Here is a 27,766-nt window from a genome sequence, read left to right as displayed (position 1 = left end):
CATTCAAGAAAATGTAAAGGAATTTTCATCTGAAGGATCTGGGCATATAGACCAAAGCAGAGAACAGTAGAGACATAATTAGTGAACCAAGAGGATCACTAATTCTGAAGATAGGTAACAAACATCAATTGACAGAATTTATTGGCAATACCAATTGGGAGCCATACCTGCACATCCAGACATAAAAGGAAGACCAGATTCATGGTTGCCTTCCCTGGACAGAGCATGGGTCAAATTCTAGTATGAAATCATTCCTGAAATTTCATGGAAAAAAAAAAAAAAAGAAAGAAAATAATTGCTTTAACAAACAAACAAATAATTAAGTGATTACTGGGCTTCTTTCATGGTTTAGAAGACACTAATACCTGTACTTTATGCAAAAATCTGTATTCGCTCTCTGATTTAAAAAAATAACAATAATAATTTTTAAAGTCTTATTTATTTATTTTTTAGAGAGGGAGATGGGGGACAGAGAGAGAGAGAGGATCTCACGGCGGCTCCACCCCTAGTGGGGAGCCTACACGAAACCAGATCTCACAACCCTGAGATCATTACCTGACCCAAAATCCAGAGTCTGGGCTTACCAGACTGTGAGCCAACTAGGTGCCCCTCTGACATTTAAAAAATATATATATATAATAATGAACAGGAGCATTTTGACTAGCAAATCTGTAATCGAAATAATTTTTCTGGCATTCAAGCCATAGGGAATAGATTATATCATTGAGAATAAAACATTGGTACTCAATAAATAAAATACCATGACATTTTTTGTGGATTTTAATAGAATATATTTGCAAAGTATAAAAGCTTATAGTACTGTAGTAAACTTTAGTTCATAGTCTGTACTTAATGTGATTATTATATCTGAAAACACATTAGAAAATACAGCAGAGGGAGAGATATATTGTTTCCAAACAGGACATTGAAAAATTTATTCCTTCTTTTTCAAAATATGAAAAAAGCACATGGTTTGCTTGAAATTGTAAATTAATATAATTTATAGTGTTTTCCCAGATACAACACCAAAAAGTTTATTGGAGGAAAACTTTCTTGTATTATGTTTGGCTCACTTTTTTACTCAAGCTAACAAAATTTTCCTCATCTTGTAAATGTTTAATCCTACAGGTAGATTTGAGTATTTTACATGTTGTGAAAGTATTCCTAACTTGACGAGGACCTGTAATACTTGGGAATTAATTATATAATATGACTAAGCTTAAAATTCAGTGCAAATACTATTTTTACTAAAAGAATGTGCTGATGAAAGCATCTGTATTAGAGAGAATCACATTAACAGAATCATGGCAGGTACCTTAAAAGCTTCATTAGTATGAAATATGAGCAATTTGGAATTATTTAAGGTGTTAACATTACTACCTCTTTGATTTCAAAGTACAATTAGCTACTTCATTTATCACTTTTGACGTAGATCACTAGAGAGCTGAGACTTCTCGTTAGTCAAGTGGACTCTCTACCTCCACTGGGGAATTGGGGCATGAAGTTTGAACATCAGTCTCATTGCAGAATATTAATCCAAGCTGGTATTTCAAATGTACCAGATAATCACTACCTAAATTACTGTCTTTAAAACCATTCTAATATTTTTTCCTACATCAATTCATTGTTTGTTAGGCAAAGATACTTATTGCAAATAGTGACTCATTTCATCTTTTTTTTTCTTTTTCTCTTCTTCACTAGTAGAGACTAAAAAAGTGATACATGAAATGTATATTGTACAACATAATTGTTAATATAGGCTAATTATATTATTTGTCAAAAATAAGTATGGTACAATATACTGCTATTACTGCAATTATATTTAAAAATGCAGTTCCAGAAGTTCCTTTTCTTATGTTTTTAACATATATTTAAATATCACCAAGGTTATAGAACCCTATTTTTCTTTTGTGATTTCATTCTCTTCCTGAATCTATTTTTTTATTGACTTCAATTTCTTCATTTCCCCTTCTTTCCATTTGATGTTTCTCCATGCTCTCTTCTTAAAACATTTCTTCTCAATCTCTTCTCAGCTTTTCAGTTTTTATATAAATCAATATCAAAATGCAAATTTCCATAGCTTGGCATTGCAGTAATATATGTTTATGTGTTTTCTATAAACTATAATATGTATAAGGTCAGTATAGATTATTATAAATCTGAAAATATAACTTTCATTAAAATAATCAGAGATCTGAAATTTTATCTTAGTATATAAGTCAGCTTGAGGAAAGGGAATAAGTCAATTCACCTTCATTAGTTTATATAGGAGATAAAAGTAATAATTTCACAGGGCAACCCTAGTCCTAGCATGTGGCCTTGTATAGGATGGAGTCTGGCATTGACCGAACTGGTAACTATAGGAAATGAGCAGAGAGTATGGTAGATCTCCAGATGAGAAATCTCCCAAGTTGAGCGTATTTCACACTTCAAAAGTGACAGAACTCACTACAGCTTCAATTGAACAATTAAATCCCATCAGACTATTTTGAATTCAGGAGATGAGAAATAATGAGCTGCATTGGTATTTTGAATTTTCCATAGAGCACTATTGATATATACCTTTCATCACGCTTTGTAATTCTCACTGGATTTACTGCACTTCGTATTAGAGCTTGAACATCCAGTAAACGGTACTGCATGTCCTCGAATAATAAAAATGTTGTAAAAATGGGATATTTAATGAACTTGCTGGATAAGACTGTAAATTTCTTAACATCACACTACCGGCTTTAATTAGCACATTGGGCCTAGTAAATTCAATGGAACATCTTTATAGAATGCCTACCTGTGATTACCTGACTAATATTTGTCATTGCTGCTACACAGGAATAAGTTGAATTAATATGCCAATTAATTAGATGACTCTTACGGGTGTGTTTTAAATATATTTTGGGAGAATTATGTTCCTAGGATTAGCAAAATTTATTTCCTTGCTTTATAAATTATTTAAATATGTATATACCTCCTTTCTTTTAATGGCATAATTTTCACATTGAGTTAGTAGTAAAATTAACAGCTATTTATTTGACACATTTGGATAAAATATTCTTGAAAAGAAAGTAACTATAGAGTTGAAATGAAATATCATAATAAAAATCATAATACAATATTTCCTAGTTTCTGTGATATTAAAATATTGCCAGTCTGACAGCATTCATGACAAACCAATTTCACTTGCTTTTCTGTAGCCCTGAATCTTCTCATGCTTTGTCATTTGCTTTTTAAAAAACTGTTTCTAATTATTTATTTTAAAATTTATTCTTTGAGATCTAATTGACATATAAAATTACATAAGTTTAAGGTATATAAAGGGCTGATCTGATACATTTATATATTACAATATGATTACCACCTTAGCATTAGCTAACCCCTCTATCACATCATATATTATCATTTTTTTTTTGTGGTGGGAATAATTAAGATCTAGTCTCTAAGCAACTTTGAATTGTAATCAAAGTTTAATTGATACTATAAATTAATTATAGTATTGCTGTGGATAATCACTCTGCCACACATCAGACCTCCATTTACGTTTTTTGGGTAGGCAGACTTCAACTGCAATATGCCATTTCAAATTATTCAAGACAGTAAAACATCATACTAATCTCTATGAAGCAGCTGCATTTATAAATCAACAAAAGTATAAATATTTGTTCAAATTATTGCTATTGAATGATACTCTTTTTATTTTTCTTAAATATTTCTTTTGCTTGTTTTCCTCCTATGCAGGCAGCAATTCTTGCCAACTAAATAATGGCGGATGCTCTCAACTTTGTTTACCAACATCTGAAACCACAAGGACTTGCATGTGTACAGTGGGATATTATCTCCAAAAGAACCGCATGTCATGTCAAGGTATAAGATCTTGGAAAATTTAATTCTGATGCATTTATTTTATCAATGCAAATTTTAGGCAACAAAAATTAGTTTAAAAATAGAAAAAATAATATTAGTGTCTTATTAGAACAATGGTTCACTGCTCAGTCTCATATATGTAAGATTGTTACTATCTAAAAAGTTTTAAGTATTATTGCTCTTTAAAGGTTATAATTAGTTATTTTCCAGAACTGCAGTTTATTATCAAACTTTTAACCAAGCCCAGTAGAAACTACTTTCAACTTGAATAAGCAAGGGCTGAAATAAAAAGCAGTGACTGGTTACTATTACGATTCAATCTGAATTCAGTTATTCTTTTACCTGTTTGAAAAAAAAATACAAGAGAAGTGGTGAGGGCTTAGATTTGCTTAGCTGAGAGAGAAGATCATTGCCAAAGAACTAAAACCTAAAACACCCATCTTCCTATTTCACGTTTCATAGATTCTAGTTCTTAGTTCCAAAGAAATTTGATTCTAGAATGATCTTTTTATCCAATGATCATGACTTAATTTTAGTAAAAAACAGGTTTAAACCTGGGTGGTACAGTCAGTTAAGCCTCTGACTCTTGGTTTTGGCTCAGGTTGTGATCTGAAGGCCATGGAATCTAGCTAGCATCCAGCTCCATGCCCTCTGTCCCCACCCGCACACGTGCATGCCCACTCTCTCTCTCTCAAGTAAATAAATCTTAAAAAAGAAAAAGAAGAAGAAGAAGAACTCCTTTCCCCCACTTCTAGAAGAATCAAATTGAATCTTTTACTTACCTCTTGCAAAAAAAAAAAAAAAAAGTTCAGAAAATATGTGCCGAAAAACATGTTCTGACATATTAGAAAAATTCATAAGTATCAGGATGCAGACTTCTGGTAGTCAGCTTTTATGTCTGTGCATATTTTAGAACATACTTTTGAAGCTACAACAGCAAGGTATTAGCAAAAATTAACTACTTGGTATGCTTTTAGTGTTCAAAATGATTTAAGAAGATTAACTTTATTAGAAAACTAACAGCTCTGATCCATTCTTCTGTTGATGGACATCTAGGTTCTTTCCATAGTTTGGCTATTGTGGACATTGCTGCTATAAACATTCGGGTACACGTGCCCCTTTGGATCACTACGTTTGTATCTTTAGGGTAAATACCCAATAGTGCAATTGCTGGGTCATAGGGCAGTTCTATTTTCAACATTTTGAGGAACCTCCATGCTGTTTTCCAGAGAGGTTGCACCAGCTTGCATTCCCACCAACAGTGTAGGAGGGTTCCCCTTTCTCCGCATCCTCGCCAGCATCTGTCATTTCCTGACTTGTTGATTTTAGCCATTCTGACTGGTGTGACAACATGGATGGAACTAGAGCGTATCATGCTTAGCGAAATAAGTCAAGCGGAGAAAGACAACTATCATATGATCTCCCTGATATGAGGAAGTGGTGATGCAACATGGGGGCTTAAGTGGGTACGAGAAGAATAAATGAAAGAAAATGGGATTGGGAGGGAGACAAACCATAAGTGACTCTTAATCTCACAAAACAAACTGAGGGTTGCTGGGGGGAGGGGGTTTGGGAGAAGAGGGTGGGATTATGGACATTGGGGAGGGTATATGCTTTGGTGAGTGCTGTGAAGTGTGTAAACCTGGTGATTCACAGACCTGTACCCCTGGGGATAAAAATATATGTTTATAAAAAAATAAAAAACTATACTTAAAAAAAAAAAAGAAAACTAACAGCTCTGTAGCTATGTAAAATCATATATACTCTCAAAGTTTATTATCATATATAAGCAATAAGATAAGGGTATTAGAAAAAAGGGAGTGAATTTTGGGTTGTGAGGCCAGGTATGTTTTCCAAAATTACCTGCCTCTGTGTTTATGAAAGTATGGTTCCCAGACCAGTAGTGCCATCACTACCTGGAAACTTTCCAAAAATTCAAATTATCAGGCCTCTGGGTTGGGGACCTTGTGTTTTAACAAGTCCTCTAGAACATTCTGATGCATACTCAAATTTGAGAGCCACTAATCTATTTACCTTTCAACTAGTCAGAAATGTAGTATTCAGTTAAACATTTTTAAAAGGCTAAGGAACATGTTCTATGAAAAAATTAAGACTGAAATGATGTTAGTAGAATGATTTTAATTTTAAATATTCACTTGGGGCTTTTTTCTCTTTTTTCTTTTCTTTTCTTTCTTTCTTTTTCTTTTTCTTTTTTTTTTTTTTTTTCCAATTAGGTATAGAGTCATTTCTTATGTACTCTGTTCATGAAGGAATCAGGGGAATACCTCTGGAACCAAGTGACAAAATGGATGCTTTGATGCCTATATCAGGAACTTCATTTGCTGTTGGGATAGATTTCCATGCAGGTAAATAGTTTTTTATTCATGATTTATGTATGATGTTTTTACTTGATTTATTATGCCTGATGGCAGTATAACCTTTCCCTCTGTACTCTGATAGTCAAGATGTGGAATAAGAAAGCAAATTAGTAATGAATATTTAAGCCTAATACAAATTGTTCTAAGTATGTTTTCCTGAAAAAAATCAAGTAAAAATTTCCTAAAGTATAGCATTAAATTGCAGGGACATTAAAATGCCACAATTGGCATTTGGTTTCTTCATTTTTATTGTAATTTTTAAAATGACACTTTTACTTTTATTCAATTATGGATATAAAGATATACAAAACATTTTGATTGACTATATATGTAAAACACAATATAATTTAAAACATTTTAAGAATAATTATCTATTCTAATATAGATAGTAGCAAACGAATTCCAAATAAGTGAACAATTATAAATGCTGTGCCATTTAAATTACTTTTGAATATGGTATGTATTATTTTGGAGTCAGATTTTATCTTATCATCTTGTTTTAGCAAATATTGAAAAAAGATCAGACATTGACATTTCCCTGTAGCTAATATAAATGTCTGATTGGAAATTGATGGTAGACACTGCCCAATATATTGAAGAAAATGTGTTTGTGTGTGTGTGTGTGTGTGTGTGCGCGCGCGCTAATTGCTAAGTTCAGACATAGTATAAGCATTAGATATACTTTTTGGATTTATACTTAGATCTATAATTCTATACTTGTGTGTCTAAACTTATAAAAGCAAATTTCTCTACCTCTCCTTGAGCTAAATCATATGCTTCCCATATTAAGGTTTTAGTGCTGAAGATGTACATATATGTTTGCAGTATTTTTTCAGTACTTGTGAAGAGTTAATTTTATCTAATGTTAAAAAGCAGATAGTTCTTTGATTTATAATCTTAAAAACATCTTTACGCATCAGCATGTGGAATTCTGGTTGTAAGCTTCTCCCTCCCCCTCAGCTGATTAAACACATTTTGTTTAATCATGTGTTAATGAAATTCCTGGCTACAATATAATGAATTACTGGGGATCTTCACAAATATTTCAAAGATGACTTTTCTTAAGTAAATTTTGTATCAAATGTTTTGTATCAAATGTTTGTGTCAAATGGAATCATATACAGGCCAAACTTCCTACATTTTAAAAAGGACCTTTCTTAAAAGGAAATTCAGACAAATATAGTATATTTTGTTGAGCAATATGTAAATTTTGCCAAAATCACAATGTGATTTTTGATCAAGCAAGGCTATTTGATCAAACCTCATTATACACGGAAGGCTCACTATCCTACCATGCATAATCTACCCTCCCTTTTAATTACATGCATCTTATTCTTTAGAATTTCATCATATAGGATTTAGTCAGTGCAAAACTAAAAAAACTTGAACTTCTTGAAAAGATGTCATGTATATATGCATATATTTTTTATAAGTACACATAATCCCTTGTTTCAGCTGTTATCACATATTTGATTCTTTTAAAGACTTCATAATGATTTTTGGAAGTATGTGAAAATTTCTGTGTGATATGATATTAAAACATTTGGTGTTGTAAATGTCCTGGTTAGATCATTAGTAAATCTCTCTTTTCTTAAGGGTAAACTGATTATTTGCATAAATTGAATTCATTCTCTGAGGCTTTATAGTAGCCGCAAAATGGTTAAGTTTCGTAGAATGTACCACGACAGAGGATATTTTTATTTGCAAAGAATAGTACACTCTCTATTTCTAGCTTTCCAATAATAATATCATGATAAACTTATTTTGCATCAACGTAGTTTTTCCCCAGAGAAATTCCTGGTTGTTAGTCAAAACTTTGTATTCTTTATATCATATCTTCCATATTTTTAAATTCAATTCATAGGAAGAAATTGTCTTTAGAAAATCTTTTTCCTCTTAATGTATAAGGATGTAGGCATATAGAATAATCATATAAAATTAGAATGTTCAAGAATGTATCTAAATCCCTATTGTTAATCAGAAAACAGCAATGCAAAACTTACTTTGAAAACAGAGGGTTGGAGACCTGGGGCCAGGAAAACATATAATAGGAACAGGCAAGACTTTTGCAACAACTCGGATTCTGGTGCCAGTTCACCCTCTTACTACCCCGTGATGTCAGTTACTTGATATTCCTGAGGCTCAGCTGCCTCACTTTATGGGGTATGGGAATATTAAGATTAATGTATGCAAATGCTTGGCCCAGTGCTTGATATATATGGGAGCTGTGAAAATAGTAGTGATACCTAATAATAGAAAGTACTAAATTGTAAAAATACACATATGTGATATGTATATGTAATATGTATGTATGTACACATGTGCCCTGGAAGCTGTATTTCAGCTTGTAATTAGAGAAGATTTCCTTTTCTGTTCTCTTGACTATATTATACTTTCTGTTCAGCAATCTGTATAGAACAGTTGTTTCTTAACTTCTTCGGTACAGAGAGAGTAGTTTAGTAAAATTCCGTAGTAAAGATGGATTTAATTATGATGATAATGAACAGCAGGGAGAGTAGATTTTTTTGTTTATTTGTTTTTGTTTTTTACAGATCAAGAGAGAGATCACAAATAGGCAGAGAGGCAGGCAGGCAGAGAGGGGGGGTAGGAAGCAGGCTCCCCGCTGAGCAGAGAGCCTGATGCAGGACTTGATCCCAGGACCCAAGATCATGACCTGAGCCGAAGGCAGAGGCTTAACCCACTGAGCCACCTAGGTGCCTCAAGCAGATATTTAAACATTAAAAATATCACCAGCAATTTGAAGTCATTAAATGTAAACCTAGGGGCCAGCAGACAGTATATAGATAAGGAACCAAGTAAAATACTAGTGATGATGATGGCAGTGGTGGTAATAAGAACCTCCAACCACTTCTGTGCATGCCTTTTATGCTTTGGTCTATTTCACAATCCGGTCTTTTACTAATTGTGTTTTATGAAAATGTATTAGGATCAGAAGAAGTGGCAGCCACTTGATTTATGACACCATTATATACAATATATAAGTTTTCTGGCTTTGTTGAGTGAAGTCCCTTCAGGAAAGAAGGAAGGCAAATGTCTAGATTGCTCCTGAACAAAGGAGAGAAACCAGTTTTTGGCACATCAACTTTTTTTTTTTTTTTTTTTTTTTTCCACCATGGCCATTATGTTTTACCTGATCATAAGTTCTTTCACTATTAGTTCTCTTTGAAGATATTCTATTTCCTCTTCTTCCCTTAATGGGCATTCACTTCTGTGACATAATTCCTACTTTAGGAATCTATCAAAGATAAAGATGACAGAATGGAAGGGCACATTAGATCCTTATTCTAAACAACAACAAACCAAACAAAACCTTCCCATTACAATAAGGAGATGGTGTGAAGGAGAATCATTTCTTGAGTATAACCATTATAATTTATGTCACAGGATTTTATTACCACAGTTTTACAGGGATAAATACATTGTCCAAACCTGTGCATTTCATGAGGATTAACAGATTTCAATCCTGCTGGGTTTTGGTCCTAATGAATTAAAGTTTTCTGCAGTGAAAGGATTTCTTTCACCAGATGAGGCAATTCTGGATAGTATCCACAGGAGAAAGAAGACCCTGTGGCTAGGTTTAAAATGTTCAAAGCATTTTTATCATTTTACTGGAAAAGTCCCATTCCACTAGAAAAAAAAATAAGCTTTGAAAATCCTTGCCCACTGGGTCATATTCCTCCTAATGAATGAATATTGAATTTGATGCTTTGAAGAATGTGTTTTAGGAGAAATTCCTTCAAAAAAAGGCCCATTGCTCCAGTTAGTTATGTGATCTTCAGTAAGTAATGCTCTATCCAGTCTGCCTCTCCCCTCCCTTGAGGGTATTTATAAGTTTTTATAACAATCACATAATAAGATATTGCTTGAAGAGAGAGGACATTCTATTCAGAGAATAGTTATTATTATTATTATTATTATTTGAAAGTTGTCACATTTAGTGTAAAGAGACTTTACAGTGTGGGATGGCATATACAAGATCTTTCAAAGAATGATTATTTAACTGAAAATTTCAAGCTCATATTCCTGTTTTCATCTTTTATCTCTTTTGTTCAAATTTGAATCATCCAACTCAATATTAACAAATGTTAATTGCTATCTCCTAGGTGTAGAATATCATAGCTAAGTTTCTATAGAGAAAAAAGGCAAACAAGGAATAGTTTCTGAGGTAATACATGTGTGGAGGATCTGTAGGGTTTTTGTTTGTTAATTCTGTTTTTATAAGAGAGCATCAAAAATTATTATTTAGATGCCATTGCTTGGCATTCACTATGGGGAATGTTTTAATGCTTTTTTACACCATCACATAGTGATCTGGCCATTAAGACAAAACATTGAAAGAACTTGTCCTTTTAACTTCTGTTAAAACCCATGGAATATACAACACCAGGAGTAATCCCTAATCTGAACTATAGGTTCTAATATAAACTATGGATATACCAATTTAGGTTCATCAGTAGTGATAAATGTACCACTTCAGTATGAGATCTTGGCAGTGGGGGAGGCCGCATGTGTATGAGAGGAAAAAGCACATGAGAGTTTTCTGCTCAGTTTATCTGGGAATCTAAAACTGTTCTAAAAAATAAAGTCTATCAATAAAATAAAGTGAAGGAGAATGTATGACAAAATACTGTTGCCTCATTTACACATTTAACTGTCACCTATTTATATGAAGTTCCACAACATTTACATATATTGTTAAATGTTAGAACTAGAAGGAACATTTGGTACCATGTAGTAGCATTCCCTCTTGTTACAGATAAGGAAACTGAAACCCAGAGAGATCAAGAAGTTATATGGTAATTAAGTATCCTATTTCCAATTTTTACACTATGCCATCTTATACCTATAACCACTGATACAAAATTTTATTTGGACATTGTTGGTATTACTTGATAAACTACATTGCACTTCTGCAAATTTGTGCTTGTAGAAGGTCATATTTTATTCTGATTCATATACTGAATCATTGAATCAAGTGACCTTAAATCCATTTAAGAATTGAAGCAGGTAGGGGCACCTGGGCTCAGTGGGTTAAGCCTCTGCCTTTGGCTCAGGTCATAATATCAGGGGATCTCAGGGGATCGAGCCTTGCATCAGGCTCACTGCTCAGCAGGGAACCTGCTTCCCCCAACCCCCATCTGCCTCTCTGCCTACTTGTGATTTCTCTCTCTCTCAAGTAAATAAATAAAATCTTTAAAAAAAAAAAAAAAAAGAACTGAAGCAGGCGACACTCAAGTGAGAGTCTTTCCCTTTCCCTGGAGACTTAGAAGACAGCTATTCACAAAATTTTTTTAATAACCATTTTGTCACCAAGCAAGACCATAGAAGAATTATAAAAAGAATTCTTTTTATGTCAGTAACAGCAATAGCTTAAATATAATACTGTTGCTTTGGGACATTTTTTCAATTTTATGAAAACCATTTCCTTGGCTACAAAATGAATTTTTAGTACTGGTTCATTTTTTTCTAGTTCTTGTGACAGTGAACCAATACTGTTTTGTGTTGTCATTTCAAACTTGCTTCAAGACTGTATTTTCAAATCATGTGAGCATTTTATATGTATTTGTACATGGTCATTGCCAGTATATCTTTCAAGAGGCAAAATAGTAACTATCACAAGGAAACAAAAACTTCAACAACCCTCATAGACAAGTATCATGCATAGATAGGGAACTATAAGTTAAACAAATTATTGTATATATATCACAAATCATTTTTGGATAATTTCTGAACTCAAAACATAAACAGACATTCTCAGACATCTGAACTCCCCAGAGATTGCTAGAAACCAAAAGCCCAGAAGATGCACAATGATTATCTGCTAAGATTAAGACTTCGGTCAACTTATTTGGAATTTATATTATTCTCTCTGTCATTGGGAAAATCACAGAAGCAAGTCTCATGGAAACTTCTCATTTGGGCAGTTGACACTCCTGGTGAAAGTAAAATGTGTCAATACCAACTTTAGATATATTCACATGAAGCATATCATTTCTGTGTTTGGGCACCTTTCTTTATCCCTCTCCTGAGTCAACATATGCTGTTATATTTCTTTTCAGTGGCTCAGGATTCTTTTCAGCAGAGCTGCATTTATATTTGATACTCCAATATATTCCTGTACTCTTTTCCTTATCAAAACCAAGTTAACACGAAACCTATTCTCAAAAGACCTAGCTATACTAATTCACAGTAAATTATTAATAGCTGCTAAGAGATGTACAAGTTATCTTACGCTGTTTGAGGAAAGCACAGTATCTTAATCCAATACCATAAATACAACTAAAGCAGCACTAAATAGATATGAAGAAACTATTTTTTAGATAAGTCAGTCTTCTGGATGTTTTTCAGGTTTCTCTGTACTTTGATTTTTAGACAATACATTTTACCTGTTTATTCCCAGAGACTCAGTCCTGTTTATGCTGTAAGGTCAAATGATAATGTTGAGGTCTCCTTTAGCTTAAGTACATTGATACCATTAACTCCGTTAATTGTGACCTTAAGAAAGTGTTTTTAACCTTGAAAAAGTGTTTTTTTCCTTATTTTAAGAAAACCAATAAAATGTTAGTCTATTTTTCTTTTTGACACCCTTTCTTTAAGAAGAGAAAAAAAGGACCTTTGATTCAGTTTCTGAGATTATTGGTCGTTAGTTTTTAATCAAGTAGACAATTTTCTAGTTAATAGAGAAAAATGAAAATTATTTCATTGATTTTAGACTAGTCATAAACAGTAGATCTTTAATTTCTTTTTATCATTTGACTTTTTCTTCACCAGAAGCAATTAGTAAGTGTAGTAAGAAGGTCCTTTGAGGTGTAAGTAAGCAGATCCTTTGGGATGTAGTGAGCAGATCATTTGAGAAGAATAAAGAACTAATTATTTCCATGAATTCCTTACTACTTTTAGAATAAAGACTTGGCTAAAGTAGAAAGACTAGAACTGGAACTAATTACCTACTGTGGGTTAGGAAGAGGAAGTTTGAGGAGAAAGAAAAATTAATATAACACTTAAAAAATCCTTAATATTTATTGAACACTTACTACATTGCCCAAATATGGTTAGGAAACATTTTTGTATTTATGCCATTTTATTCATCTAAATAATTTGTTGAGGCAGGTGGTATTTTCATTTTAACAGTGAAGAAAGTGGGTTTGTGAATAAAATATGGATACAGGGGAGAGTTGGTTACTTCAAGATGCACAAATGAAATTCTTCATTCAGGATTTGCATTTGAGTTTTTGCCCTTGGGATTGACATAAACCATGAATTGAATACCAGTGATGAAGTAGCCAACATCAGAACCCTGGTAATTTCCTAATGAGAATTGTAATCCTATTGTGGTGATGATTGGAGAAGATACTTGACAGTTTCAGGACTTGGAGTTTGGGGGAATGATGATGCTATATTCACCAAGGTTAGGATTGTCCCCGCTAAACTTAGCGACAGAAGACCACTAGTACAGCCTCATTTGAGGGGTGACCAAGGGAAACAATGATGATCATTCTAAAAGGAGAAGGGGAAGGAGAAAGAAAATAATAATTTATCCCACTATATTTGTATCATTTATTGCTACATAACAAATTACCGAAATTTAGCAACTTGAAGCAATAAACATGTATTATCTTATAGTTTCTTCGGGTCAGTTTATGAGGTTTCAATCAAGGTGTTGGCTAGACACCTTGTTGTAGTCTCCTCAGGACGTTCAGCTAGGGAGAGTTCGCTTCCAAGTTCATATGGGTGTTGGCAGGATTCAGTTCCTTGTGGGCTATTTGACAGAGGGTCACAGCTCCTCACTGAAACTGATTTCAGTTTCTGATCATGTGGGCCTCGCCACAGTGCAATTCACAACATGATTGCTAGCTTCCCTGAGAGCTAGTAAACAATACAATGAGAAATGGCACACACATAATGAAAGCCAGACCTTTTGTAACCCAATCTCAGAAAGGATATCTCATCACATTTGGTACATTCTCTTTATTAGAAGTTGGCAACGAGGCACAGCCCATACTCATAGGGAAAGGATTAAAAAGGGGCTCAATATCCTTTGGTGGGGATCATTTAGTAGTACATTAGGGGCTGTTTTTCAAAGTATTATATATGTTTTATCCATATTATCAACACATATTATTGTCTAAGAGATAAATTTTGATGGCTGGTTCAGGTTATCAATGATGTTACCATATGGGTAACTACTGTTTTATGGCTTAAATCCTTAAAGAAAAGCCAGCAGCTCCCTACAACCCCTTTTTACAGTTTTTGACCAGTGTCTGGGAAAGTCTCCATGTAATATTAACTTACACTAAATCTTCTACTGACAACTCCCTGGCACAAAAGCTCTTTAAGAAAAGTTCTTTCAAGAAAATTCTTATACCTGTCTAGGAATGCCTGGGGGATATGAAGATGTGTAACACAAACAATTATTAGTCTGGTTACTTTCCTTTTTGTCACCAATGCAGGCTAAATGTTGACTGATGTTAACTACGCTTAGAATGAGTTCTAGCATGGCATCAAGTGTCCCTTGACAGAGATTTGTGGCCAGAAAGGGAGCTCTGAAGTAGCTGGCAACAATTACCAGTTCTTTATGCCTACTATGGTGCACAAGAGCAATTATGCAAATCTTCTTCCAACCTCCCATCATTTGCTATGAGTAAAACATTCTGTCAGTGAATTCATTTGGGACTATGTTGAGAAACAAAGTTGTGGATTCAGTCAGTGATGCTCTCCATAGGCAGAGATTTGAGAAATGCATGTTCAGATTGCTAAAGAGCAGCTCTTTTGCCACACATATTTGTGTCTACACAGGTTTGGGAAACAACTCTGTAGTTTCTTTAGGTCTCTCTTCTTGTGAGGAAATTTAGAAGAGGGAGGTTAGTGGGACTAATAGACTTTATAGCTGTAGTTTATCTCAGGCCACAGTTGATAACCATCTTCCTTCCCTTCCACTATCGATTCTAATTGCTCTTCATTCCCAATTATCATTTTGGCAGGTCTAGGTAGCTGATCTGTGACCCAAACCTTAGTTCCTAGGGGTTTGAATCCTTGGTAACCCTTCTCAGACTTGGATTGCTGCATGTGTCTTTTCACAGAGGGTGGTAGAAGGTCCCAAGTGGACCATTCAGGTTCCATTACATACTCTTCCCTGGCCACATTATGTGAAAGCAGCCCTACCTCCTTATCCTGCTCAGGGCTAGTCATGTATGCCAGTATGGTGACTCCTCTTTAACCTGCTGATTATTAGACTCAAGAATTACAAACTCTCTTGGCAGAGACCATAGGCTGTAGTTTAGTGGGACCCCTGCTTGTGGCCCATTGGCAAAAGTGTGCCCTCTTTGGAAACCAGAAGCTCCAATCCTACAGAGTCCAAACTTTCAGGGAATAGAAGTATAGAATCTTCCAGTGGGTCATTGAGAGTTAATGAAAGTGAGGACTCTTCTGTTTTCATCTTTTAGTCTCTAGAGCCTGAATTGCTCTGTTGGTGATACAGAACCATATAGAGGTCTCTAATTTAATGAATATACTGTCACCTGAGGATGTCATCTTGAAAGTGTTGCTCCTAAGTTGATGTTTCACCTGCGTCTTTAAAAGGTTGTCCTGGAATTCTATGAGACCCCATCTGCTTTTGGATGGTGTGGTATGTGATTAAACAAGTGGATCCCATGGTCATGGGCCCACTCTCATGCCTCCTTCACTATGAGTTGGATACCTGGGAGATTGTAGGTTGTGTAGAATTTATGCCTGTGGATTAGGGATTTCATAAGCCTTTGTATAGTGGTACTGACTGAGAGCCTGCAGTAAGAAAGGCAAGCCAATACCTAGAATGGGCCTATGTCTTCATGAGAATGAAGCACTGACACTTCCAGGATAGAAGGTGCCTAATGTAGTTAAATTGCCACCAGAAGATCAGTTGATGTCCTTGAGGAATGATATATCATGGGCTCACTGTTGTTTTCCATTACTGATAGATTGGAGGTTCAGAGGCAAAATTAGCTAGCTTGGCCTTGGTAAGTGGAAATCCATGTCACTGAACTCTTATTTCAGTCACCATGAACTTTTTTTTTTTTTGTATCCAGTTCTGGGGTGGCTGATGATGAAGCCCAGCTAAAGCAAAAAACTAAGGCACTTTGATTATTTGTACTTCTTTTGTGGTGAATGTAGGAATTAAGATACAATAAAAAAAATCTTTGCACAGATGGCCTTTTTTTTTCACTACATCAGTAACTTTGGGGTAAATACCCAGTAGTGCAATTGCAGGGTCATAAGGAAGCTCTATTTTTAATTTCTTAAGGAATCTCCAAACTGTTTTCCAAAGTGGCTGCACCAACTAGCATTCCCACCAACAGTGTTAGAGGGTTCCCCTTTCTCCACATCCTCTCCAACACTTGCTGTTTACTGTCTTGTTAATATTGGCCATTCTCACTGGTCTAAGGTGGTATCTCAATGTGGTTTTGATTTGAATCTCCCTGATGGCTAATGATGATGAACTTTTTCATGTGTCTGTTGGCCATTTGTATGTCTTCTTTGGAGAAATGTCTGTTCATGTCTTCTGCCCATTTTTTGATATGATTATCTGCTTTGTGTGTGTTGAGTTTGAGAAGTTCTTTATAGATCGTGGATATCAGCCCTTTGTCTATAGTGTCATTTGCGAATATCTTCTCCCATTCCGTGGGTTGCCCCTTTGTTTGTTGACTGTGTCCTTTGCTGTGAAGAAGCTTTTGATCTTGATGAAATCCCAAAAGTTCATTTTCGCTTTTATTTCCTTTGCCTTCAGAGATGTATCTTGAAAGACGTTGCTGTGGCTGATATCAAAGAGGTTACTGCCTATGTTTTCCTGTAGGATTTTGATACATTCCTGCCTCATGTTGAGGTCTTTAATCCATTTCAAGTTTATCTTTGTGTGTGTTGTAAGAGAATGGTTGAGTTTCATTCTTCTACACATAGGTCTCCAATTTACCCAGCACCATTTATTGAAGAGACCGTCTTTTTTCCCACTGGATATTTTTTCCTGTTTTGTCAAAGAGTATTTGATCATAGAGTTGGGCTTTCTATTATGTTCCACTGGTCTATGTGCCTGTTTTTGTGCCAGTACCATGCTGTCTTGGTGATCACAGCTTTGTAGTAAAGCTTGAAATCGGGCAACGTGATGCCCCCAGTTTTGTTTTTCTTTTTCGACATTTCCTTAACAGTTTAGGGTCTCTTCTGGTTCCATACAAATTTTAGGATTGTTTGTTCCAGCTCTTTCAAAAATACCAGTGGAATTTTGAATCAGGATGACATTAAAAGTATAGATAATTCTTTTAATCCATGAACATGGAATGCTTTTCCATCTCTTGTGTCTTCTTCAATTTCTTTCATAAGTGTTCTGTAGTTCCTTGAGAACAGATCTGTTACCTCTTTGGTTAGGTTTATTCTCAGGTATCTTATGGCTTTTGGTGCTATAGTATATGGAATCGATTCTCTCATTTCCCTTTCTGTATTTTCATTGTTAGTGTATAAGAAAGCAACTGATTTCTATACATTGATTTTGTATCTTGCCACATTACTGAATTGCTACATGAGTTCTAGTAGTTTGGGGGTGGAGTCTTTTGGATTTTCCATAAGAAGTATCATGTCATCTGCAAAGAGAGAGTTTGACTTCTTCATTGTCAATTTGAATATATTTTATTTCTCTTTGTTGTCTGATTGTTGTTGCTAGGACTTCTAGTACTGTGTTGAACAAAAGTGGCAAGATTGGGCATCCTTGTCATGTTCCTATAGCTCTACTAAACTTTAATGTTCTAATTATTTTCTTTCCAGTTCCATGACCATATGGCCTGGCCATGGGCCACTACTTCAGAATCTATATACATGAGTACTTCAGGCTACTTCTTTCACACAAGGTGAATAATTTGGTATACTGCTCACAATTCTACGCCTAGGAAAGGCTTTGTTTTGTTTTTTGTTTTTTGTTTTCCCCTCTCTACTCACTTTAAGGCCTACTTTTGAAAGCAACTTTAATTCATGTTTATCTTATTCTCATATATTAAGCCAAATGATCCCTAAGACAAACTAAATTTTTGTTTTGTTTTGTTTTGTTTGTTTGTTTGTTTTTCTTCTTTTCTTGATTGGAACCTCTACATAGATGTTGGTATGAGGACAAATGGTGGTTAGTTCCAGATCCATGGTAACTTGGAGCTTCAGAGTCGAGTATTCTGTTTTCTTCCAGGGTCCAGAAACCTGTCAGGAGCATTTTCTCAAAGGATATGTAATTCTCTGGTACAGATACCATGGCTTTGCTGCAGAATCTTAGGGGCCTGTGTTGGGATTCCCTTGCTGAGGCTTTCCATAAGCTCCATATTGTTCTGACCAATGACACCCATCAGGTCTGCTGTGTCATATTACCCAAATGCCAAGGCTGGAGGGAGGAGCTAGATGGCAGAGGAGTAGATCTAAATTTTATCTGGTCCCAGAAATTCAGCTAGATATTTATCAAAACTTTCTGAACACCTACAAATGCATCAGGAGATTGAAAAAAAGAATAGCAGCAATTCTATGAACAGAAAACTGACCACTTTCTGGAAGGTAGGACAAGTGGTGAAGTAAATCCAAGGTGATATACAGGAAGACAGACTGTAAAGGAGGGCTGGAAGCCTCCTTTAGCCTGCTTGCAGCAAGTGATAGAGAAGCAGAGCACAAAAGCAGAAATTTTAGAAATCTGTTCTAAAGAGGGCACTCCAGTGGCTAAGTCAGTGGTGGAGCCCTCCTTGAGTCAGTGTGGTCTCAGGACCCTTGGCGTCACAGAAATACTGAGGGTATTTGAGTATGGCAGAGTTCCCAGGTATTAGAGCAGGGAAGCTGGCTGCAAAGACGAGCCAAGGAATAGGCTCTCAGTTCAGGGTTGCCATAAGCCATGATCCAAGGCACAGTTGGACCACTACTCTTTGAGCAGAGACCCCACAAGTGGCAGATCCAGGGATTCCCTTCCTCCACTGGGAGGAGTGGCATGGGAGCATGCTGCAGGAATCTGCTGGGTGTGGAGACTCCAAATGGGGCTGTGCACCAGAGATAGAAACTCTTGGTCACAGACCAGGTAAGCTCAGAGGGCAGCAGGAGACCAGGGGACAGGGGAAATTGACTGCATTTCTCTGAAGGCACACTGAGAAGTGGGGCCCTAACTCTCAGCTCCTATAGGTCTGGAGATTGGGAGACTGCCATTTTCATTCTTGTCCTCCAAAGCTGTACAGAAAGCTTTCAGGGAACAAAAGCTACAAAGAGCAAACCTGAGCAGATTACCCACCCTGGCCCCTGACAAGGGCAGTGCAATTCTTCCTCCAACAAAGATATTTGAGAATCACAGGGGCAACAGGCCCCTCCCCCAGAAGGTCAGAAAGAACATCCAGGGAAGACCAAGTTTACCAATCAATGAGAACTGCAGAACACCAGCACTAAAGGAATAGAACACATAGAATACGTGGCTTTTCCCCCATGATTATTTAGTTCTTCAAAGTTAAATTTTTTTAATTTTCTTTATTTTTTTTCTTCTTCTTTTTGAATTTTTCCTCTTTCCCATTTTAACCAACATCTTATTAATATCTTTTAAAAATATTTTTAATTTTCATTTTTATAGTCATATTCTATACCCTCATTGTATTTAACCTTATTTTTTGCATATGTATGTTTTTCTTTTTTAAAATTTTTGGATACAATTTCTTCTAACAGAGTGGAATATACCTTAAATCTAGTGTATGGCTTTGTTTTAGTCTCCCATCTGATCATATTCTCTCTCTTTTTTTAACTTTTTTTTCTTTCTTTCTTCAACCAGCTTCTTAGCTTATCAATTCCTTTTTTTAAAATCTTTTTTACATTTTCATCTTTATAATCATATTCTCTCCCTTCATCGTATTTACCCTTATTTGTGTGTGTGTGTGTGTGTGTGTACATATATATATATATATACATATATATATATATATGGTTTTTTTCTTTAAAATTTTGGGGAGCAGTTTCTGCTAACAGACCAAAATATACCCAAAATAAATTATGTGGCTCTCTTCTATTCACTAGCCTGATCATTTTTCCCCCCTTCTTTTCCCCCTGGTTTCTATTCTCTTCTGATTTTTTAGTGTATATTTTTCTGAGGTCATTGTTGCCCTTTTAGCATTTTGTTCTTTCATTCATCTATACTTCTCTGGAAAAAATGACTAAGTGGAAAAACTCACCTCAAAAAACAAAAACAAAAACAAAACAAAACCCAAGAGGCAGTACTGACTGCGAGGGACCTAATCAATAGAGATAACAGTGAAATGTCAGAACTAGAGTTCAGAAGAATGATTATAAAAATACTACTTGAAAAATAGAAGTAGAAATAAAAAGCTTCCAGGACAAACAAAAATTAAAGGAATTTGCAAACACCAAACCAGCCTTACAAGAAATATTGAAAGGGATATTTCAAGCAAAGAGAGAACTTAAAAGTAACATAGACCAGAAAGGAACAGAGACAATATACAGTAACAGTAACAGTCACCTTACAGGCAATACAGTAGGACTAAAATCATATTTTTCAGTAGTTACCTAGAATGTGAATGGGCTAAATGTACCAAACAAGAGACACAGGGTATCAGAATAGATAAAAAAAAAAAAAGAAGACCCATGAATATGCTGTCTGCAAGAGACTCATTTTAGACCCAAAGACACCTCCATATTTAAAGAGAGGGGGTGGGAAAAAATTGCCATGTTAGTGGACATAAAAAGAACGCTTGGGTGGCAATCCTTATATCAGACAAATTTGATTTCAAGCCTAAAACTATAATAAGAGATTGAAAGGACACTGTATCATGGTCAAAAGGTCTGTCCAACAAGATCTAACAATTTTAAATATCTATGCTCCTAACATGATAGTAGCCAATTATACAAACCAATTAATAACAAAATCAAAGAAACACATCGACAGTAATACAATAATAATAAGGAACTTTAATACCCTTCCCCTTACTGAAATGGACAGATCATCTAAGTAAAAGATCAAAAAGAAATAAAGGCTTTAAATGACACACTGAATCAGATTGACTTCACAGTTATATAAACTGAATTGAAAGCAATACATTTACCGGATCAATAGCTGCATACCATGTGCCTGAGGCCTTGTTAATCTATCTGCTCTAGTAATAATACCTCATCTAGCATAGTGGCTGCAACTGGGGCTACCATTTGGTTAAGACTATGGTAGTCCATGATCATTCTGCAGGGGCAAGACTGCCAAATTAAGCAGAAGCATAATTGAGACCATTTCTTGCCTTTAATGGTGACCATTCAGGTTGGATACGGAGACGATGGAGGATATATATTTTTGGAAACAATCCACTAGGCCTTTCCCACTATGATAGTTCTTATTCTAGAGGTAGCCAACCCAGTGTTGATGTTTATCAAATTCCCAGGTATACCAATTTCAATTATATTTTCTGGAACTAAGAAAATGACTCCTGAGTGGGTCTATGGACTCAGTGGGCTACAATGAATCAGAATTTAGTCAGAACTTCACTTATTACCTGGTCTGTGTAAGCCCTACCTGAAGGGATCAATGATGATGTTTCAATGTCGACTTAAACACTATGTCTAATAATGAAGGTTTCTGAGTATTTCCCTTTCTCCAGTATCGAGTCACTCAAGTAAATGTTTCTTTATAGGTCCCTCTGAGGATAAATCTGGGAAGATTATCATAGTTGTGTTACTGACACAGTGTTGCAGGGTTTTGGAGATTTGGCTACTTTTTTAATCAATAGGTTCTGGGTATGAAGATTAGTTCAGGTCAGAGATATGAGCAAAGCATCATGACTTCAGTGGGACAACCACCATTTGGCTTTTGCTGCTCCATTAATGTACTTTTGGGGGTTGTAAATGTTAAGCAACATCCTTGTGGGCTGTAAGTTCCCCCCATTTCAAGTACTGGAATTTTTTGGTGGTGATGGTTCCCCTATCACTATTACACTGCCAGCAGCTTTGGGGTGTGTCCTCTGAGATCCTTTGGTGGGTTTTCTTTCTTTATATAATCTATTTCGCAGTGTCGACCTCCTTTTCTCATCTTCTTATTTTTACGTCATCTGAAACATCATAAGGTGTTTCTACATGGAGAATGGCATAATTTCTCCATGCCTTAAGAGCTACCTTCACAAAGATTGAGTCCCACATCCTGGCTTCTTTCCAGAGTATTAAATACTGTGAGTATACTGGGAAAGTGCTTCCAAGCAAAAGAATTCTTATTTATCTATCTTCTATTCTAGCCCCTCTTGATCAAATACCATCAAAATCCAATTTCAGGGACACTTCTCTGGTCCCTGGTCATCATGCTAACTATTCCTCACAGTTCATTTAATATATAATCTCTTTCTTCCTTTATGAGGCTCAGCAATCCCTCTAGCTAGATTGTATTGAGATTTACCCATAGTTGTCAGCCTAGCAACCAGAAAAACCGAGTACAGCTCTTAAGGTGATACCATTTGTCTCGCAGGTAAAGTATTTCCGCAACATCTTTCAGCACAAGAAGGTGCTAGCCTTTACTAGGGGGAATTGGACAACCTTTGCAAACTCTGGGTAAAGGGATAGTTCAGGAAACAGCACCTTTAGGAATATCCACCATCCTTATCCATATTTCAGGTTCCCAGGTCTTAATAACCAAGTCTCTGATTTTAACACACCAGACCTATGTTTGCTAAGCATTTAGACATCTCTGGCGCTTTGTAGATCTAAATCTTAGTTTCTGTTTGCTGCTCAGCTGTGTCTACTCTTCCACTATCTCTTTGTAATTTCCCCGTATTGACCCTCACATTCAGTTTTAATTTCTTGTAAATAGCTCTCAGCTTTTCATTTTTCCTCCTTAGAGTGTCATTACAATGTAGCAGTCTCTAGCCAACTCTGATATCTTTGTAGTCATTTTTTTCTTCTATATTTTATAAACGCATGAATCCTTGTCCTTCCAAGGATATTTCCCTTTTATCAAGATTTTTCTCAGGTCACTTTTCATGAAAATTTTAGCACCTGAACATCATGTGCTAGAAACTGTCCATGCACCATGTATCCTCAGGAACATGTCCTCTTTGTTGTGTAGAGAGTAAGCCAGACCCAATAGCCACATCTTACCATTTATTTTTTTAGACTACTCTTACACTGCTTGTACTAGTTTGGATCCTCTGAGAAGCAGAGTCAAGACAGGATTGGATATGCAAAAGCCTTATTTAAGAACAACCCGAGGGGAAATAATGAGAAGAGTTGTCAGATTACAATGCAGATCTGACTTATACAAAACAGAGAAGGAAGGGAGGCTAGGCAGGAAACGTCTTAGACTGGTGTAGTTTTAGTAAAGTTTCAGGAATGCTGATGGAGAGCCAAAGTTGCCCATCAGAGGAGTTCCACATGTTGCAGGAATGAGACTACTTTAATATCCCTAACTCACACAGTCCTTAGCTAAGAGCAGCCTTGGCACAGGGTGGTGGTAGATCCAAAACACAGCAGCTGGACCCATCTGTCAGTTATGCAGTCTAAAATTAGAGATCTGACAACCTCATTTTCAGTACCAAGAGATTTTCTGGGACATTGAACTTTTAGTGCTAAGACCAGGAGAGTACTGGGCAAACGGACAGTTGGTATCCTAGCTGTGACTGGATCATCATCACCATCATCATTATTGTCATCATCAAATAAAATCCTAAACTCTTAGTACTAAAACCATCTTTTCATAACAACAAATAAACTACACTTTTATACAAATCAAAAACATCTTTCAAGCCTGATTTCTGACTGTTCTGTCACTCTCTTATGTTCTGGTAAGTAGTGTGTCCCGTTATGTGACATTCTCAAAGCTTCTTCCAAGTACAGTTTACAAACGGATGTAATCTTTCCCTTTCCTAGAGTCTCATTACAATCTCTTTTTCTTTCCTGAGAAAATTATAAAATTTACTTGTAAGAAAACTATACAGGCAAGTCGAGATGCTCCATTAAGTCAAGAATACATAGTTATCTCTGTATTTACCACAATAAAACATCTGTTCTATCCTCATTCATGTATCTCTGAGCACATTGCTCTTCTCTTAGCGATCTACCTTCTCTCCAAGTTCTCCAAGGAAACCCAGTCTCCCCCCCCAACTTTTCTTTCTTTCCTTCTTTCTTCCCTCCCTCCTTCCTTCCTTTCTTTTTTCCCTCCACATATAAGAGAAATTATATAGTATTTGGTATGTTTCATATCTGCCTGACTTATTTCATTTAGCATAATGCCCTGTTGCAAATGACCAGACTTCATTCTTTGTTTATGGCTGAGTAATAGTCCATCATATATTTAGATATAGATACCATTAGATACCATACAGTTACCACCACCATATCTATCTATCTATCTATCTATCTATCAATCAATCTATTTCTATCTATCCATCTTCATCTGCCTATCTATCTATCTATCTCACATCTTTTTTCTCCATTAACCCAGTGATGGGCACTTGGTTGCTTCCTTGGCTATTGTAAATAGTGCTGTAAGGAACATGGGGGTACATATATCTTTTTGTTTTTTTGGAATAAATACCTAGAAGTGGAATTGTTGGACCATATGGTAGTTCCTTTTTTTTTTTTTTTTTTTTTTTTTCATTTTTGGTGAATACCCATACTGTTTTCTATAGTGGCTTCCCCATTTTATAGCAACATGGGACCAGGATCACAAGCTTCCCTGGCTGCTAGAGACAGGTGATCAAAATGTATCCTCTGTGCAGCAGACACAGAAATCAGGGCACCAGATGTGTGCAAAAAGCTTCCTTCTAGGGAAGTAGAAAGGGTGGAAGAGAATACTCCCTCTTACTCTCCCTTCAAATATCATTCTTAATAAGGACTGTCTATCCTTGGAAACTGGTGTTTTGTTTTTCTTTGTTTTGTTTTGTTTTATTTTTTTCTGTCAGCTGTGAGCAGATGCTGAAACATCTCCTGAAACATGCCAAAGGTCCAGCTGCTCATTCAGACACCAGGACATACCTGGGGTTATTAATGTCATCAGGGGTTGTCCTTAAAATCCTATATTCTTCCTCTCTCCAACAATCCTATTTTTGTTAGGCTTATAGGGCAACACACATGGCTAAGGAGAGAAATGGTAAGCCAGTTTATTTTGCAAATACCTGGTAGCCCTAGTGTAGGAGACTGAACTGTGCCCCCTCCCCAGGTCCTAATCCCTGGAAAATGTGAATGTTACTTTATATGGTAAACTCTTTGCAGATGGGATTATTTTAAAGATTTTGAGGTGGACCCAAAATATACTCACAGTATATAAGGGGGAGACAGAGAGAGGTCTGTTTTTGTTTTTGTTTTTGTTTTTTAAGATTTTATTTATTTATTTGACAGATAGAGATCACAAGTAGGCAGAGGCAGGCAGAGAGAAAGTAGGAAGCAGGTTTCCTGCTGAGCAGAGAGCCTGCTGTGGGGCTAGATCCCAGTATCTTGAGATCAGGACCTGAGCTGAAGACAGAGGCTTTAGCCTCCTGAACCACCCAGGTGACCCGGAGAGGTTTGAAAAAGAAGAAAAGGTGATGTGGCCATAGAGGCATATTAGGATGATACGTGGTGCCAACCAGTCTCTGGACCTAGATAGTGTTCCAGCAGGATCCTCGAGGTGAGGGTGAAATTAGATCCCTACCCCTTGGGTCAGCACTTTAATATAAGCAGGTGAGGCTCCTTCGCCTTAAGTTTGGGCAAAACAGCTACCTGGGAATGGAGCCCTGAGGCTTGTGAGTCTCAGCATGTTGCCCTTTTCTTAGATGGCTGCGGTCTGGTGGGTCTCAGGACACTAGTCCATTTGATTTTCAAAATTATATATTTTGAGAGTGCAAGTAAAAGTTGGGGTGCCCCATGTAGACTTCAATCCCCTCACTCCTCAAGGAGAAGTTTTGAGTTACTTCTCACTTGTGGGTTGTGCACCAGAGGTGTGGTAAGTGGCTAGTTGTGTCCCACAGTCTCCTGCCTGCTTGGATATGGTTTTCTTTTCATTTGCCAGATGTGTAGTTGTCAGTCAGCCAGGTGTTAAGATTTTTGTTTGTTTGTTTGTTTGTCTGTTTTATTAACATAAAACATACCATTTGCTTCAGGGTACAGGTCTATGAATCATCAGTCTTATGGTGTTAAGTTTTTTAAGAAGAAAATTGTTTCATGGGTAGTTGTAGACATTGAGGAATTCAGGATCTTCCTACATTCTCATCTTGAGTGGTTCTTCAATTTTTATAATTTCTGCATATTTTCTTCAGTATACTTTCTAATTTATAGTTCTTTGTATACATTTATTTTACTACCTTCAGAATTCCATTTTCCTAGAGAGCAGGATTCGAGTTTATGCCTCCATCATGAATGAAACTGCCCCCTCAAGGTAGCATATACTCAGAGCTTGTTTTCAGTTTGCCCCATCAATTGGTACTGAACTTTTCTGCCAGTGGGTTATTCTATTATTCTATTCTATTATTCTATTGTCTTATGAATTTTCTTCTCTATAATAATTTCCTTAAAGTTAGGCAAATGTATTCCTAGAGTCCTGTATGCCAAAGGCATATCTGTGTTTTAGGATGAAATTTATTAGATGTAGCCAGACTAATCTACTTAAAAACGATCATAGGGGATTTTTAAACAAATGTTTCCATACTTTAATTTTTTCTGTATTTAAGTGAAATTTATTTATAGTAAAATGCTCAGACACTAGGTGTGCCTTTCATTTAGTTTTGATGAATAAAAAAACAAGACATGAAATATTTCTCTTACTTCCGAAAGCTCTCTCTTGTTCCCACCTAGTTAATGCCTATCCTCAGAAGCAATCACTGATCTGATTTTTATCACTATAAGTTAGTTTTGCCTACTTTATAATTTTATATAAATGTAATTACACAAAATACGCACTTTAGCATCTGCTCTCTTTCTCCGGACATAGTTTTGAAATCATCATATTGTTGCACGTGTTAGTAAAGTGTTCCTTTTTTATCACACAGTCATATCCAATTGTGTGACTATACCATAGTCTGTTTATCCATTCTTTCATTGATGAATGTTTGAAGACATTTCTAGTTTGTGGCTTTTATGAGTAAAGCTTAGGACTTTCTTGTACACAGCTGTTTGTGGAGAGAGTTTCCATTATTTAGCTCTCTGATTTATTCCTCAAATTTCATACAAGCTAGGCTAAAACAGCAATGAAATAAGACATATATTGTAAAATTTATTGATTAATATTTTGCTTTGTATGTTGTTGTAAATAATGTCTTACTCATGGCATGCATTCACTCAATCTGAATCCAGTGGAAGAAGGCAAGTCCACTCACTAGATTTCCTGAAGAATTAAAATTTCCTTTTGTAGACTCATATGTTTATTTATCTACTAGTCTGTCACGGTTTCTTTTAAAATCTAAGACGCTTGGAGCTCAAGGTAATATAGCAAGAGGAAAGAATATACTCACATCGACACACACACAAACACACACATATGTAAATAAAAAGAATTGTTATATCTCCACTTTGATAATTGAAAATATTTCAAG

At 35.8% G+C, this 27,766-nt stretch overlaps 1 protein-coding gene across 1 annotated transcript in view; it reads left to right on the top strand.

The window, feature by feature from the left end:
- The window catches only part of LRP1B (LDL receptor related protein 1B), a 2,000,743-nt gene that overhangs the window by 1,437,767 nt on the left and 535,210 nt on the right, over positions 1 to 27,766 (top strand). Inside the window, exons 34-35 of the mRNA XM_059166755.1 lie at positions 3,737 to 3,858; positions 6,093 to 6,224. Of these exons, the coding sequence (XP_059022738.1) occupies positions 3,737 to 3,858; positions 6,093 to 6,224 (254 nt within the window). The remainder of the gene's footprint in view (positions 1 to 3,736; positions 3,859 to 6,092; positions 6,225 to 27,766) is intronic.

Source organism: Mustela lutreola, chromosome 3, assembly GCF_030435805.1.
Source record: "Mustela lutreola isolate mMusLut2 chromosome 3, mMusLut2.pri, whole genome shotgun sequence".
NCBI lineage: Eukaryota > Metazoa > Chordata > Mammalia > Carnivora > Mustelidae > Mustela > Mustela lutreola.
Note: the sequence above shows the minus strand (reverse complement) of the source record. Positions and strands in the feature narration are given on the sequence as shown.